The sequence below is a fragment of the Anomalospiza imberbis genome, chromosome 14 (assembly GCF_031753505.1).
Source record: "Anomalospiza imberbis isolate Cuckoo-Finch-1a 21T00152 chromosome 14, ASM3175350v1, whole genome shotgun sequence".
In the NCBI taxonomy this organism is placed as follows: domain Eukaryota; kingdom Metazoa; phylum Chordata; class Aves; order Passeriformes; family Viduidae; genus Anomalospiza; species Anomalospiza imberbis.
This window is the reverse complement of record NC_089694.1, coordinates 16,189,811-16,205,247: the sequence shown is the minus strand read 5'-3', so window position 1 is coordinate 16,205,247 and position 15,437 is coordinate 16,189,811. Positions and strand designations below refer to the sequence as shown.

At 45.0% G+C, this 15,437-nt stretch overlaps 1 protein-coding gene across 3 annotated transcripts; it reads left to right on the top strand.

Moving 5' to 3' along the window:
* Positions 1-439: 439 nt before the first annotated feature.
* On the top strand, positions 440-12,337 carry C14H8orf48 (chromosome 14 C8orf48 homolog). 3 transcript variants are annotated; one of them, XM_068205157.1, is made up of 5 exons: positions 440-456; positions 1,988-2,225; positions 2,874-3,017; positions 8,967-9,178; positions 10,656-10,838. In XM_068205157.1, the coding sequence occupies exons 2-5, from the start codon at positions 1,997-1,999 to the stop codon at positions 10,821-10,823; spliced, it is 753 nt and encodes a 250-aa protein (XP_068061258.1). In that variant the 5' UTR covers positions 440-456; positions 1,988-1,996; the 3' UTR covers positions 10,824-10,838. The 3 variants fall into 3 exon arrangements, with proteins under 3 accessions (XP_068061258.1, XP_068061257.1, XP_068061259.1); XM_068205156.1 differs by lacking the exon at positions 440-456 and adding an exon at positions 537-553; XM_068205158.1 differs by lacking the exon at positions 440-456 and adding an exon at positions 11,863-12,337 and having other exon boundaries at positions 1,923-2,225; positions 10,656-10,805.
* The last annotated feature ends 3,100 nt before the right edge of the window (positions 12,338-15,437 follow it).

The following is a 15,437-nucleotide window of genomic DNA, read 5'->3' as shown; positions in this document are numbered from 1 at the left end:
TCCTAAAGGTAGAAAAAAAAATAATTTTAAAATCCCCTAGTGCATCTCTTGGTTTTTCTGTCCTTGTGGCAAAGCAGATCTGTAGCTGACCATGCGGGGTTTTTACCAGAAGCCGGTGCCACAGCTCCGGGCAGCCCTTTAGCAGTGTTTTTGCAATGTGTGGATCCTCGAGGGGATTAAACACCGCCGCGCTCCCGCACCCCTCCCGGCCCTTCGCAAACCGCCGGACACGCTCCAGCTCCTCAGAGTCCCTTCCAAACCCAGGGGGACTCGATGTGCGGCACAGCTGGGACGGGGTGCGCAGCACAACGCCAATCCCATGAGCCCGGCGCTATTTCGGGCCCGGATTTTCCGCCGCAGCCGCGGCCGGGCCGGGCCGGGCTCCGCCGCGCTCCCCGCCCCGCTCCGCCCTCAGCGCCGGGGCCGCCCCTTCCCGCCCGGGGAAGCGGGGCCGCGGTAAGGAGCGAGGCCCGGAGGAGGAAAAAGCAGCTCTTAGAGCCCGTCCCTGAGGGCCGAGGGGAGCGAGGGAAGGGCAGAGCAGCTCCCGGAGCCCGTGAGGGGCGGGCACGGCCCTGGCTGGGGGAGTTACCGGGCACGGAGCTGCTCCAGGGCTGGGAGAGCTGGGGGTGCGCGCCTGGAGAGGAGAAGGCTCCAGGGAGAGCTCAGAGCCCCTGCCAGAGCCTGAGGGGCTCCAGGAGAGCTGGAGAGGGACTGGGGACAGGGGATGGAGGGACAGGACACAGGGAATGGCTCCCACTGCCACAGGGCAGGGATGGATGGGATATCGGGAACTGGGAATTGTTCCCTGTGAGGGTGGGCAGGCCCTGGCACAGGGTGCCCAGAGCAGCTGGGGCTGCCCCTGGATCCCTGGCAGTGCCCAAGGCCAGGCTGGACACTGGGGCTTGGAGCAGCCTGGGACAGTGGAAGGTTTTTTTCCCACTATCTCATCTAACTCTACTCTCTTTCCATTTCAACTCATTCCCCTTTGTTCTGTCACTACCTGCTGTTGTAAATAGCCTTGCCTTTACTTTCCCGTAAGTTCCTTTTAGATGCTAGAAAGGGGAAAATTTGCATTTAATATTTTTAAATGAAGAATTTTATCCAAGCCTTACTGTAATCCACTACAGATTTGAAAAGAATGCTGCTCAGATTTCACAGCTAATGTTCAGTGCTAGTTGGTACTGTACATTTACCCTGTGGATTTGAGCGTGTGCTGCTCTAATCCCTGCTTTGGCTTGATCACGACTGAGTTGTGATTTTACCCACCTGTTGTGGTGTTTAATTTGGTGCGATGTGACTGTAACATCCTGTTATAAACGCGAATCACTTGGTTTTTAAAATTTTAAAAGTTTAATAATAATAAAATGGTTATAAAAATAGTAATACAATTAGAGTAATGAAAATTTAGAGTTAGGACAATTACAAGACAATAAAAAGCAAAGAATTATGGACGTCCGGATGCTCTCGGGCACTTAAGCCTGATAAGCATGCCTTGTGAAGGAATAATCTTTAAAAGCAGTAGCCTGTTGCATATTCATACATGTCATACATGATGCATAAATTCCTTGCAAATTAAGAACTTTTCTGTTTTTTGTCAACTTCTTCCCCTTAATCCTGGTGGTTCCATAAAGACGGAGAGAAGGTGGAAGAATGTTTGTCTTTTCCGATAAGGAGGCAGTAATTCTTTATGGGCCCCCATCATTGTCATCTCTGTGTGAAGAGTTTCTTCATTATCTCATCTCTTGCTTGAGCTAGCAAAAAAACCCCCACATACATAGGCTCTATTTTAACTACAAAACTACATATACCATACTATTAAAATGTTAATACAGCACTTCTAATCAATATAACATAATACATATAGTATTCAATTTAATATTTGCGAAAAGCCAATCATAAAACATGCATTTTTCACAATCCCAATGTACCTCCCATGCTGCTGTAAGTAATCCCGTGAAACTGACCTTGGTTTTGTTTTTATTTGCAGTGCTGCCCCATGGCAGCTGCCCCAGCAGAGAGCTCCAGCAGCCACGGGAAGGGGCTGGGGTTCAGCCACAGTGACAGCAACTCTGCCTTGGACTATTCAGGGGACACCTTTGAGTCCTTCAGCGAGGAGGAGGAGAGTGAAGCACCTGGATCCTGGTGTTCCACAGAGGATTTGGAGGGGGCAGCTGTGTCAGAGGCTTTGGAAAGCTCATCATCACTGGCAGGCCAAAGTCCTGCAGGTATGCAGAGCTCTCACTGCTTGAGGCCTGCCTTCCACAGCTTCAGTCAGTGCACTGGGGACTTGAATCAGTAAAAATAAACGTGAAAATTGCATGCAGTGTCCTTGCTGTGCAAAGTGCCCTCCAGATCTGTGCTTCAGACAGCTCCATGGGAAGGACTTGGCCATGGAAATCCTTCCTTTGTAATCTTGTGATGCTGAAATTCTGTTGGCACATTAAAAAACAAGTCTCCAAGCTACTTTTTACCATGTGTGAAAAGTAGCTTGTTTTGCCACTACCTGCTGTTGTACCTTTTAGGTACTAGAAAGGGAGAAATTTGCATTTAATTTTTCGAATGAAGAATTTTATCCAAGAATTACTGTTATCCCACTTCTTTACCATGTATGAAAAGTAGCTGGGCCATAAAACAATTTTTCCATGGGATTATTCCATGATTTGAAATACTGAAGAGGGCTGGGTAGGACCTTAAAGCTGCAGCAGATGAGGGATAAAGCAGAAGCTGAAATCTGTGGCCTCATCTGTGTATTGCTGTGGCTCAGGGTTTCTCCTCCCTAGCAGGGAGGACTGGCACATTCAAGTGGAGGATTATTTGCCTCCCACTTTGCTTTCCTCACAATGTGTGTTCAAAGTTGCCTTTTTTCCTTGCAGAGGAGGAGTTTGAAGCAGTGGATCCTGCAGCTGTGGAAAGAGCTGCCATAGGAAAATGGATTGATGCCATGGGAAAATGGATTGATCTGAAAAATAAAGACACAGGGATTAGGCCAGACAAATCTGTCATCAGAAGTCCTGCTGGTGAGTTGGGAAACTTCAGCAGAGGCTGTAATTGTTTCTTTTGGAAGGAGATGTAAACTTGACTTAAATTTTATACACAGGCTATTAAATTAAGCCAGCTAATTAGCCTGGCTTAATTAGGCAAGTAATTAAGTACAAAGTTTCTCTTTTATGCTTTCTTGGGGAGCAGTTTGTCTCCCATATCACACATGGCTTTGATGTTCCCCCCATGTAGTGACATTATCCTGGTGATGCATTACCACAAAACCTGGAAAAGTACATTAAAAAATGTCCCCACGTTTGACATTTAATTGTTTAATTTAATTCAGGTTTTTTCTCTCCAGCTGTAGAGGTACTAGGAAATTCAGCCATTTTTCCCTCCAAAATAAACATGACTTCAGAATGTGTGAAATGGGTTTTTCCCCTTGTTAATCAACAGTATTGATAATTGAATTATTTGTTTGCCCTGTTTTAGTTCCGTTCCCAAGCTGAGGGAGGCAGTAGGGCACCAATTTTGGCAGGAACAATGGAGCAGTTTTACCCAAATAATGATGGAGTGTAGGGAGGAGGAGGAGGCTGAAGGGAAAGGAGGAAGGAAGGATCCATTTCCATGTACTGGTTATGCAAGGAACTGTGAGAGCAGATGGTGGGATGCAAGCCCTGCTAAAGTCTGTCAAAAAGTGGGTCAGAGATGCTATTTTTAATTAAGAAAAAAGAGCAAGAAAGCTGTAACTGAGAGAAAAATAATGGGAGCAGATGGGGAATCTTCCTCAATCTACATGGTGATGGGAAGTGAGCAAACTGGGAGTTTTGTAGGTCACTGTAGGACAGTGTTCCTCCTGCCTGGGTGCTTCATGGCGTGGCATTTGTGTACCAGCATCCTCAAAGCACCCAACTGTCCTAAAAAAGCAGCTCCTCAGGTCACCTCCAGGCTGGTGTGAATTGCAGGGCTCCTTCCCCACAGTGGCAGTGCTGGGGTTCCTGACTCATCTCCTGCATTCCTCTGTTCCTGCAGTCGAGGGAAGGCATGAGTGTGGAGCAGCTCATCTGCAGCAGGGAGGCTTCTCCTGGCCTGCTCCCCCAAGAGACTCTTCCTAAAATACATCAGAATCCTGAGACTGATTGCTGCAGACAGTGAGGGGGACCTGATGAGTTCAGAGGCACTGAAGGAAGGATGAACCACAGCTGAAGGTTGAGGATGTTTTCCCTTGAAAGTTGCAGTCTGAGGATTTTATTCATAGAACCACTTGCAGATCCCTGTAGTTCTGCACCAGGGAATGCTCTGCCTTTGGTGGTGGATGCTGATGGCAGGGAGAGTCAGAGTGGTCACTGAAGCTGGGGCAGCAAGTCCTGTTCCATGATCTTGAGCTGATGGATGCAGAGCTGGCTTGCCTTTGCTTGTCCTGTCACTTGTCCCTGTGGCAGCCTCAGGTACATTGGTGCTTCCAATGATCCATATGAAGAGCACAAAATATGGTTCATGCTTTTCTTTGATGCAAACACAGTACCCAGCCATGTTATCCCCAAATCAATCATAATGCCTTTTTTATTGCAGAATGTTACCATAAAATAAGCACAGCAACTTTTGTCTTCTGATAACTAGAAATGCTTCTCTTGGACTTAATCCTTCAGCACTTGCTAGCCCCCAACTCTTGTATTGTTTTAGCAGCTTGGAAATGTTTTTTTAATGCAGCAGATGAGCTCACCTGGAAGTGGATTGCTGCACAGTGAGTCCCCTCAGCACACTCAGCTCAGTGAATCGTGTGCGCTGAGCACACAGGGTACTCTGAATTAGGGGTTGTTTTATTGCCTCAAGACTTTCCTTCTCATCTTACTACTAATAGGGTTAAATGTGATGGGGAGAGCAAAGGGTTCTGGTTTGCCTGTGGGAGCACTCTGGAATGTAATTTTTATTTTTCATGGTTTTCTTTGTGGGCTGAAAGAAGAAAAACTTGCTGGCCTCAGGAGCGGTGAGAAATTTTCATCAGAGTTGTCTTTGTCCCTCCACCCCAGTGTGGTAGCACGAGCTGTTATTAGGCAAATGCATCACAACATGACTGTAAATTCTCAGTTCCACAGAGATTGCTCCATGTTAGTCATCTTTAACATGTACTCAGGAAAAGGCAATTCTTGAGCTTGGATGTATCTGAAAATTCAGGTGGGGCTCTTTAACCCCTTGGCTGGTGCTGTGCTCACAAGTTGCCTCTCACTTTTGTAATGTGTCTCCATGAAATGCTTTGCCTGTTTATTTTTCTGCACTGTTACCACTGCACTGTTCCTGTAATTGTTCCCTGGGAAGGTGGGGATGCCCTGGCAGAGGTTGCCCAGAGAAGCTGGAGCTGCCTTATCCCTTGGAGTGTCCAGGGCCAGGTTGAACAGGGCTTGGAACACCCTGGGACAGTGGGATGTGTCACAGGGTGGCACTGGATGGGCTTTAAGGTCTTTCCAACCCAGGTTGTTGTGTGACTCTGGGGTGATTCACTGTGCTGGAGGAGTTTTACTCACTTTAAATTCCTATTTGTGATGAACAGCCTGACATTTCAGCCTGTTTCTCTCAGGTCTGTGTTACCTGCAGTGGTCTTTGTCATGTTCTTTGCTGGTCAGGCTGTCAGCATGTTCATCTGAAGCTGTAAAATCAATCTAGGTCATTATGAAGATGCTATTTGGAGCTGCAGAGGTAAAACCTTAGTGAAAAGCAGTTATTGCTTATTGCCTTTCACCGTTATCTCTTTTTACTTTTTACCTTCTTTAAAATAGAGTATTAGTAGGGAATAATAACAACAAAATACCTGCCAATTTTCCTATTAAATCAAAGTTAGGCATCAAAGGAAAAGCAAACTCATAAAGATTTTCTTCTACTCCCTCCTTGTGGATTTCAAATGTCACACTTAAGGCTGGAGTAAAACCTACAGAGGTCACTGAAAAACCCTACAAAACCCACATAGGTCACTGGGTTCCATCCCCCTCAGCGTGGCTTGGGATGCAGACATGAGGATTAGCTTGTCTCTCCTGGGCTGCTGGAATCACAGCAGCTTCCTGGTGCACTTTGTGGGGCTCTGCTGCCCAAACATTCCACGTTCTGTGACCTTCCTGCTGGGTGAGATGGGGCTGGCATTGATGCTGTGCTGGTGTCACTTGGGCTGCTCTTGTCACCTGCTCTGCCTTACTCCTCTGCAGTGAAGAGAGGGAGCACTGGATTTGGAGCTACCAAACATCAGGGAAGTGTCCTTGTGGAGCAGTCATTGGCACTGGCAGGGATTCTCTGCACTGACCTCACATCTGCCACCACAGCTGGAGAAGGAGCATTGCAGCAGGTCTGGATCACACATGGAAAAGAGGGAATCTGTGAGAGACATGCAATAAACCCAACCCCAGATTAAGAGCTGAGATCCCCTGGGCAGGTGAACCTCCCACGCCTGGGGGAGGTCTGAATGTGTAAATACTTCAGTTAAAAGACAAACTTTTCTCATCGTCTTTTGGGTTTGTTTCAGAAAAATTCTAGTCCTTGATGATATTCTGTCTGAAATTTCTGTTAAGCATGAGTTAACATGAAGAAGTAACTCCAGCACTGAGTTGTGCAGTGAGGTTTAAAAATTGCTGTTCCCTTTGCCAGTGTTTCTTCTGAAGTCTGGAGGTGCAGATGAGCAGATGGGTGGGTGTGTGGCAGCACAGGATTTATGCATTATTAGAAACCAATTCTTGATAAAATTGCACTTGTGGATGTCAGAAGAACCTTAAGTGAGTTATTCAGGCTGGTATTAAACTGTCACTAAATGCTCAGTGGTCCTGATGTGTTTGTTTTATTTCTCCCTTTGAGTACTCAAAGCTTTTGTTCTGTGTTTTTTCCCACCTCACAATGATAACCTTTTAATCTTTTTATTCATTCTATGTTCAGCATAAATGAACCTGCCAGGAATATTTTATTAGTGTGATTAAACCCAGTAGTGGCACATGATTCCCACTTTTTTACATGTTTCTTGTAAGGAAAATCACCTGATGACTGAAATGGTGGTTTCCACTCAGATATTTATGATGCTCCCTCAGAATTTTTTTAACTTAAATTTCATTTTAAGGTGTTGCTAATTCTTATTTATGTCTCTATAAATTGTCACCATGTCTTTCCTTTTTATAATTTTTATACCTCGTCTTCTTAGGAGGAGTAATTGCTCTGTGATGCTCAATTCTGAACTTAAACATATTTTCCATGTTGCCACAAAATTCCTGCTTTGTTTAATTTTAATTATGGATTCCCTTCTCCTTTATAAACACTGGATTTCTGAGGAGAAATCCCAGGGAATTTAGGGGAAGTTTTACATCCGCATTGTTCAGTATGTTGAGGATTTGTGTTGTGGGACTGGAATGCCAAGTACCTGTCTGGAAATTAAATTTAATCTGAAAAAACAGAATGTGGAGGGGTTGTTCAAATGATGCAGTCCAACCTCCCAGCAGGAATTTGGGTGTGAATCCTTGGAGTTAAACTGGCCACACTTTGGAGTCACCACCTGCCTGACTTTGGGGGAAATCTGGGCATGGAAACCTGCAGAGCTGTGGTGTCTCCACCCCACCAGCCCCATGCCATGCTGATGTCCATGAAATACTGCACTGATTGTGCTCTAAGCCTCTGGAAAATCTCCCCAAAAGCCCTGAATGAAGTTGTAAATCCATCCTAACCCGCCCAGCTGAAGTCTAATCTCGATTTTATTTATTGTTACGTGCTACTGGGAAGGATAAGAGAAGATGAAAGAGGGAATGATATTTTAGAAATAAGATCTTATAAAGAATTTAGGAAATGATTGTTGAAGCTTTGGATGAGAAGTGTTTTCTAATTGCATTTCCTCAAAAAAAAAATTGCCTTTCTGTAGTTTATGGAATTCTGTAGTTTATGGAATTTATTGGAGGTGTTTCCAGAGTGACTTCAGTGGACACTGCCTCTAATTTTTCTTACAAATTGCTCCTTAGAGTTATTGATGAATAGCTCTCTTGATATATTAATTAATTTGGGTTTAGCAAGTTGTAGTTTCAGGTAGTAAGGTGCTAAATCTGTATTATTGACAGCCAGTTTATTTAATGTCATAGTATTTAACTGCTTGCTTTGCTAATCTATTTATCCTGTGCCATTAACCTTTTGTCTTTTTATTTCCTCCTATCTTTGGAGCCTCTTTTAGAGCCATTTATTGTGCAAGTTCCTGCAGCTCCCATCCCCATTTGTGTTTAAACTCTGATTTTGGAGCCTGTTTTAGAGCCATTTATTGTTCAGGTTCCTACATCTCCCATGCACATTTGTGTTTAAACTCTGATTTTAGAGCCATTTATTGTGCAAGTTCCTGCAGCTCCCATCCCCATTTGTGTTTAAACTCTGATTTTGGAGCCTGTTTTAGAGCCATTTATTGTTCAGGTTCCTACATCTCCCATGCACATTTGTGTTTAAACTCTGATTTTAGAGCCATTTATTGTGCAAGTTCCTGCAGCTCCCATCCCCATTTGTGTTTAAACTCTGATTTTGGAGCCTGTTTTAGAGCCATTTATTGTTCAGGTTCCTACATCTCCCATGCACATTTGTGTTTAAACTCTGATTTTAGAGCCATTTATTGCGCAAGTTCCTACAGCTCCCATCCACATTTGTGTTTAAATTCTGATTTTGGAGCCTGTTTTAGAACCATTTATTGTGAGAGTTCCTACAGCTCTCATCCACATTTGTGTTTAAATTCTGATTTTAGACCCATTTATTGTGCAGATTCCTACATCTCCCATCCCCATTTGTGTTTAAACTCTGATTTTAGAGCCATTTACTGTGCAGGCTCCATCCCCATTGGTGTTTAATTGTGCTCTGCTGTTGCTGCAGGCAGGGCCTGACCCTGGGTTTGGGTTTTCCTTGGCTAACCCGAGGTGACACAGATGATCAAGAGCAGCAATTCCTCTTTCCCAGAGGCAGCTATTGATGCTCTTGCCCTGTTGCTTTGTGCCTGGCAGCAGTTGCTGAGCTGTCCCATGGAGACCTGGCTGCTCTCAGCTCTTTCTGCAGCAGGAGGATCAGCAGCATGCAGCAGAAGCAGGCAGGGAAGGGCAGGAAGCTGCAGTGGGGAGGCCCAGCAAGGCACACTGAGACACGAGATTCCTGTGCTGTTCCTGCTCAGCTGATGAACAGGATCCTGCTGGAAAACACCAGGGAGGCTGTGAAACAGGTACTGGGGGAGAGAAGGGGAGATTTTCCCTAAATTCTGGGAGAACCACTAGAGAAAGAGCCATAAGAACAGGATCAAGTCAGGCAGACTTACTGATGCCAGGCTCAGGCCTCTGGAAGAGGTTTTGGATTGACAACCCATGATTTATCCTTCTCCTTTCTTAGATATCAGTGTAGAACTGTTGGTATCAAATAATTACCATAAAATATTGGCTGCTGATAAAATCCTGATTTGTGTGATTGAGAAGGCTGGGGTCATCATTTATTTTACAAAAAGCCCTGGATAAGCTGAAGGAAAAAGCCTTTTTCTCTGATTATGTTTGCCCCAATTATTTATCAAATTATTCTGCGTATTATTTGTTGTGAAGTCTTTCTGCATATTATTTGTTGTGACTCCAGGATTAGAAGAATTCCAAAAACAAAACCTCCCTGTGCTCCCAGCTTTCTTAGGTATTAGATAATATTGATAAAAGCAGTTCCAATAAAATCTTGCTGACCTCAGATCCTGCTTAAGAAGCCTCTGTCTCATCTTTAGCCAATTCAAATCTCTTTTTTTGTCACCAGCCCAGTGGGTTTTTCCCACCACAGGATGGGTTTTATTCCCCAGCTCCTCCCCTCAGCCCTGCACCTAAAAATAACACTTGAAAGTCAGTTCTGGTGTGATAATTATTTCAGACTTCCTGTCTTTTAAAACAATTTTGACATTTCAGCCATCTGCTTTTTAGATTTCTATTAATGTTAACCCACCTTGCAAATTTAATGGAATTTTTTATTTCCTTTTTATTTGTCTTACATTGTGGGAATACATTCCCTGAGAAAAGTAATTTCATCTGCTCTTCTGCTTGGTTCTGTCTGTAGCTCCACACAACAACATTTTTATCCAGAGAAGTAAGGGAAAAGGGGACAGAGAGGCCTGGGATGGGACTTCCTTGGGTTGTTTCTCCTGCTTTTGTAGCAATTTAATGTGTTTATGGAGCCAGATGGAATCTGAGTCAATTAGATTGGATAAAACCATTGATATTTCATAAAAGCACCAACCCTGGGATTTGTGTAATGCTGTTAAATAAGCTTAAGATTTCATGGTGGATAAACTGACCTAGGAATCACTGAGTAGCACTGATTCTCTTACAGTCAGAACTGCAGAGTCTAGGTTGGATTCTGGCTCAGAGCTGCATGTTTGAACTAATGGCTCAAGAGTTTATTTGCATCTTAATTTATTTTTAAAATGTGTATATATATATATATATATATATATATATATATATACAATTTGTAATGATTACCGCTCTGGCTGCTGCTTAAGCCTTACACACAGCATAGGAACGGTTATAGATGATTGAATTGTGACTCAGAATTATTTTACCACTGCCTAAAAAGCCAATTTTTGTCTTTGGACAGTACCTCTGTGTGTTTTAATTAATTGTTCTCAAAGTTGCCAGGCCAGACATTGCTCATGGCATCAAAGTTTCCTCTTTCAGGTGACAGAAGCTGAAATCCACGAGACTTCAACCTGTCCTGACTGCCAGCAGAAGGAAGCAGAGCTGGCCAAGGTTGCCTTTCTCAGGCAAAAAAAGACTCTGCTGGAAGGTGCTTTAATCCAAGAGAAACTGGAAAAGTTTTACTCCAGGGTAAGCAAATACTGTTGAAAAAAAAATTATGCTACATTTTATAGGTGTTGCAATGAAAGAATCTGTAACTCAGATTCTCCCTGATTTATGGCAGTGAGATCAGTGTAAACCAAAATAGAATTTGGGTCCATTTCATTAATAAAATGCTTGGGGCCAACGTTCCCCTCAAGTCATTTGAGGAGATTTATACCTGATTTGTGAAAGCTGAAGGTCATTGCCAGGATGTCCTGGAATTTGGGTCCCTTTTGATTATGTCTCCCCAGTTTGTTTTCTGCTGGGCTGTCCAAGCTGAAATGGCAAATTAAATGATGATAGGAGGGAACTGCCCATACTGGGCTTCCTTGCTCATCCTTTGCCATGGGAGTCTTGGAATGTGCAAGGATTCCACATCTGCAATGTGTGATGGAGGCTGAGGCCTTGGGATGCTCTGAGATTGCTTCTTGGAATTCCTGTCTCTGTGCCAGTGTCCCAAAGATGGAAGCTTTGTTGGTAGCAAGTGCCTCTGGAGCAGCTGGGGGAGCAGTGAAAGAATGTGCAGAATTCCCTGGGTCTCCTGTGGCTGTTCTTCTGGAGGGTCTTTCTGAAGGAAGAGCTCTTCTCTCCCTCCTTGGGAGGGGGCAGACTGAAGGCAGGAGCCTTCCTGCAGCTCCCAGGTCTCCTTCCCTGTTGATGAGCAGGCTGGGAGTTTGTGCTGTACCACACATTCCTTTCTTCCCTAATAATTCCAGTCTCCAGAATTTTGACTCTTCCTCACTCCATACCTGAGATTGGAGAGCTTCAGTCTCAGGTGAGGCTTCCCTTTTTTCCACTTTCCCCCTGCTTCCCTGAAAGGCCAGCTGCTTTTCCCTTCCTCCTTAGGGAAGAATCCTGCTTTTTGGGCCATGCTGTTGGACAGAGTTTTTGAACAGAATCCTTTCAAACCCACCAGATTGTGGGTTGTGGAGTTAGAGGAGTGCTGCCCACCTGGCTGGGCTTGAGGGACTGGGTGTGTGGTCCAGGCCATGAGAAATGGCAGGAATACAATCCTGAATAATTCCATGTTTCCTTTCTGTTTCAGGACATGCTCACACTTCTAGGAGAAGCACTCAGAAGTTTTCCCAAACCTTCAGAGGATCCCAGGGATTTGTGGCAAAGGCTGAAGGGTCAGGAGTGGAAAGACTGAATGAACCGTAACTCCAGTGGGTGAAGAACTGGAGAGAGCCTCCTGTGGGCAGTCAGCTCCAGAATTCCAATGATTTTGGATCTGAGCTGCTCTGGCAGTGATGGATTAGCTGCTGCTTTAATATTCCTGCAGCTGGGATCAGATCTGCCTGGCTGGGGTGTGAGTCAACCCTTCCTCCTTCCCCAGTGCAAATGTTGCAATATATTGTAATCCATCTCCATAGGTTTCTCAAATTCCAGAAGCCAACAGTTTCCATTATTAATCTGGCCAGCCAGAAGTATTGTTTTTTGTGGGATTGCTGTGGGATTGCAGAGCAGCTCCCAGCTGCTTCCATCCATAAGGAAAATAAATGATTCCATTTGCCAGGGCAGGGAGGTGTAATTACTGCATTTCAGCTCAGGCTTTGCCCACTGCCTCATGGTAAATTGAAAGTGAGAGCCCCAGGTGGAGGACAAAAAGCAAAGTTAACTATAAAAAGCAGTAGAATGAAATGCAGTATTTATAGAAAGGAAATAATGAGGTTTTAACAGAAATTAATCAGCAGGACTGGGGATGCCAGTGGGATGAGAAATGATAATAAATTAATCATGGAATCTATATAGGATAGAGAGAAAAAAAGCAACAGATTAAAAGTGGGATAAGAATTGCAAGATGATGAAGTCACTGTTGTTCAAAGACTGGATCTGGGGTTCAGTACACATCCAAATAAAATGGAATTGTGCTGGGAATCTTTGGGTTAGACAATGAAATCATCCTCACTGTGGCCTCCAAAGCCTGGTGCTGCTCTGTGGGCACCTCTGCAGCCCTTTGTGGTCAAGGCTGACGGCAGGGGCTCAGCCCCTTGCTCCAGCCATGGCCTGACTCTCCTTAGCCTCCCTTTTCCTGATTTCTCTGCATTCCCATCTCTGGAAATCTTGGAGGGATATCCCTATCTATGAACCCACACTGTATTTTTGTGCCAAAGCAGAGAGAAATAAATCCCCCTGTTGCATTTTCTTCCCTCATTTCGGGACAAGAGCCCCCACTGCCGAAATGGGGTTGTTTCCCTCCCCATGCTCTTTGTTGTTTATCAGAGTCCTTGAGGGCTGTTTAGCCTCTTGTTCTCACTTCCCACAAACCTATGGAAAACCTGGTGGGAAATGCTGGGATATAAACAGAAGTATTAGCAAAGGTCTGCCTTCTGCTGCTTAAAAACCTGCTCTGAGTGATTTCCCTGGTAGTGGATCCAGAGTCGGTCAAGCACCAGGTGGGAGCCCAGCCCAGCCCTGAGTGACTCAGTGCTGCTTGTCCTTGCAAACAGCTTTAACTGTCCATCAAAAATATTCCCCTAAAAGCATCCCCTTTTGAATTGTCCCTGCAGAGCACCTGGCTAATGAATAAACTCTGCTTGTTCCTTCCTGTTGCTCTGAAATCCTTAGAAATGTTTAAGTCCCTTAAATCTCCTGCCTTCCAATCTCTTCATGGATGCCTCACCTCTGTTCCTTACTTGTTTTGGTCTGCACTCTCTGGTTCTCTGAGCCTTTGGAAGTCTGCAAACACTGGGAAGGGCACCCAGAATTTCAGGTGGAACCTTGGAAGGGCTGTCAGGTGTACAGGAGGTGATCAGGAACTGAATCCTTTGAAAATGTCATTTTGTAGCACAGATTTCAGCTCTTGCCGATCCACAAAACGTGACTTCCATGCACATGTTGATATTTCTGTTTTCAGAACATAGAAGCTTTCTGGAGCTACTGAAATTTCTTTGCAGCTGCCGTCAAGCCTTTCTGTAAATCCTGAACTGTGAGTTATTTGGGTTATGTGTCTGACAGTATTTGTCTGTGGAACAGCAGCCTGCTCACACACGGTGCCTGCACAACTCTTGTTTGTTTGCATAAATGTTACAAACAGAACTCAGGTAACTCCTCAGGAAAATCAAAGCAGATTTTGCTGATGGCTGTTGGATGCATTTTCCTGCTGCTCACTACAGTTGTTTCATTCTTTTATCAGCAATGACTCTGAGAGCTGAGTGTTTTCTTTAGCAGCTCTTAGAGATATGCAATGAAATGAATGATCCGAGCCCCTAAATAATTTATTTTCCAATCCTGCACTTTTTGAGGCTGGAGATCCAAATCTCTGCCAGGGAGGATGTGGGAAAGAGGGTGGATGATGTATCTACCTTTTTCCCCTTCCAGGAACTCCTCCCTCCAGCAACAGATTTTTCTTTTGATCCAAAGAAACCTCAAAACTCTGGTCAAGGAATATTGACTCATCTGCTGCCTGGTTTGTGCTTGCTGGGGCATAAAAGGAGCAGGGTGGCTCAAGAGGGATTCCTTGGGAAAAGCAGCTGTGGCTGTGAAACAAATCAATCTGCCTCTTCAAAGTGCTCTGCAGCTTTGCCTTTGAGTTTGCATGCCACCCAGAGTTGGATGATTTAATCTTCTGGATGATTGCTGATGTGGTGGGGTTCATTGCTCTGAGCTCTGTGCTAACAGAGAAGTTTCTCCCATCTCAGTTGTTTCATGCTCTGTGTATGCTGACATCCACTTTTGGGGTGTTGGATTTTAGAAGTGACCCTTGGAGAAACTTACATTCCTCACATTATCATTAAAATCAGCTTCCCGTGGGCTGTAGCACTGTAACTTTCCCTTTCATTTGCTCCAGCTTTATGAAAAACCACCCTGCACTCCAGGTTCCCTCATTCCTTGTCTCCTTTCCAGCCATCTCTTCAGCTCTGGGAGTTTGTATCTCTAGGAAGAACTTCCATCTCAGTCCCAGCAGACTGCTGGCCCAGCTCTGAGTTGGAATGAAGTTTCAGTGTCATCAACTCCCTGGATATGAGCTGGCAACAAAGCTGAACATTCACAAATGACCTGTTCTGGTGGAAGGGGTCCCATGGCAGGGGTGGCACTGGATGAGCTTTAAGGTCCCTTCCAACCCAAACCATTCCACGATTCTGGGATATTCGAATTTGGATTTCCAGCTACTGAGGAAATCCTTTATGGTCCCACTGGTCCAGTGTAGGATCACAGAAAAGTATGAGTTGGAAGAGACCTTCCAAAGGCCACCCAACCCCCCCCTGCCATGGCAGGGACACCTTCCCCTGTTCCAGGGTGATCCAACCTGGCCTTGGACACTTTCAGGGATCCAGGGGCAGCCACAGCTTCTCTGGGAATTCTATTCCAGGGCCTGCCCACCCTCAGTGTAAAAACCTTCTTGTATCTGGTCTAAACCAACCCTCCTGCAGATAAAACCATTTCTCCGTTGTCCTGAGGACGCAGGGCCTGCTGAGAGCTGTGCCCCGTCTTTCCTGCAGGTCCCCTTCAGGTACAGGAATGTTTCCCTGGAAGCTTCCCTTCTCCAGATGAACACCCAACGCTCAGGTTCTCCTCAGGGGAGAGGGGCTCTGGCCCTCAGAGCACCTTTGTGGCCTCCTTCCATTAATCCTGAGCCTTTTCTCTGAAGTTACAGGAAAATCTGAAATGCTCCAGGCC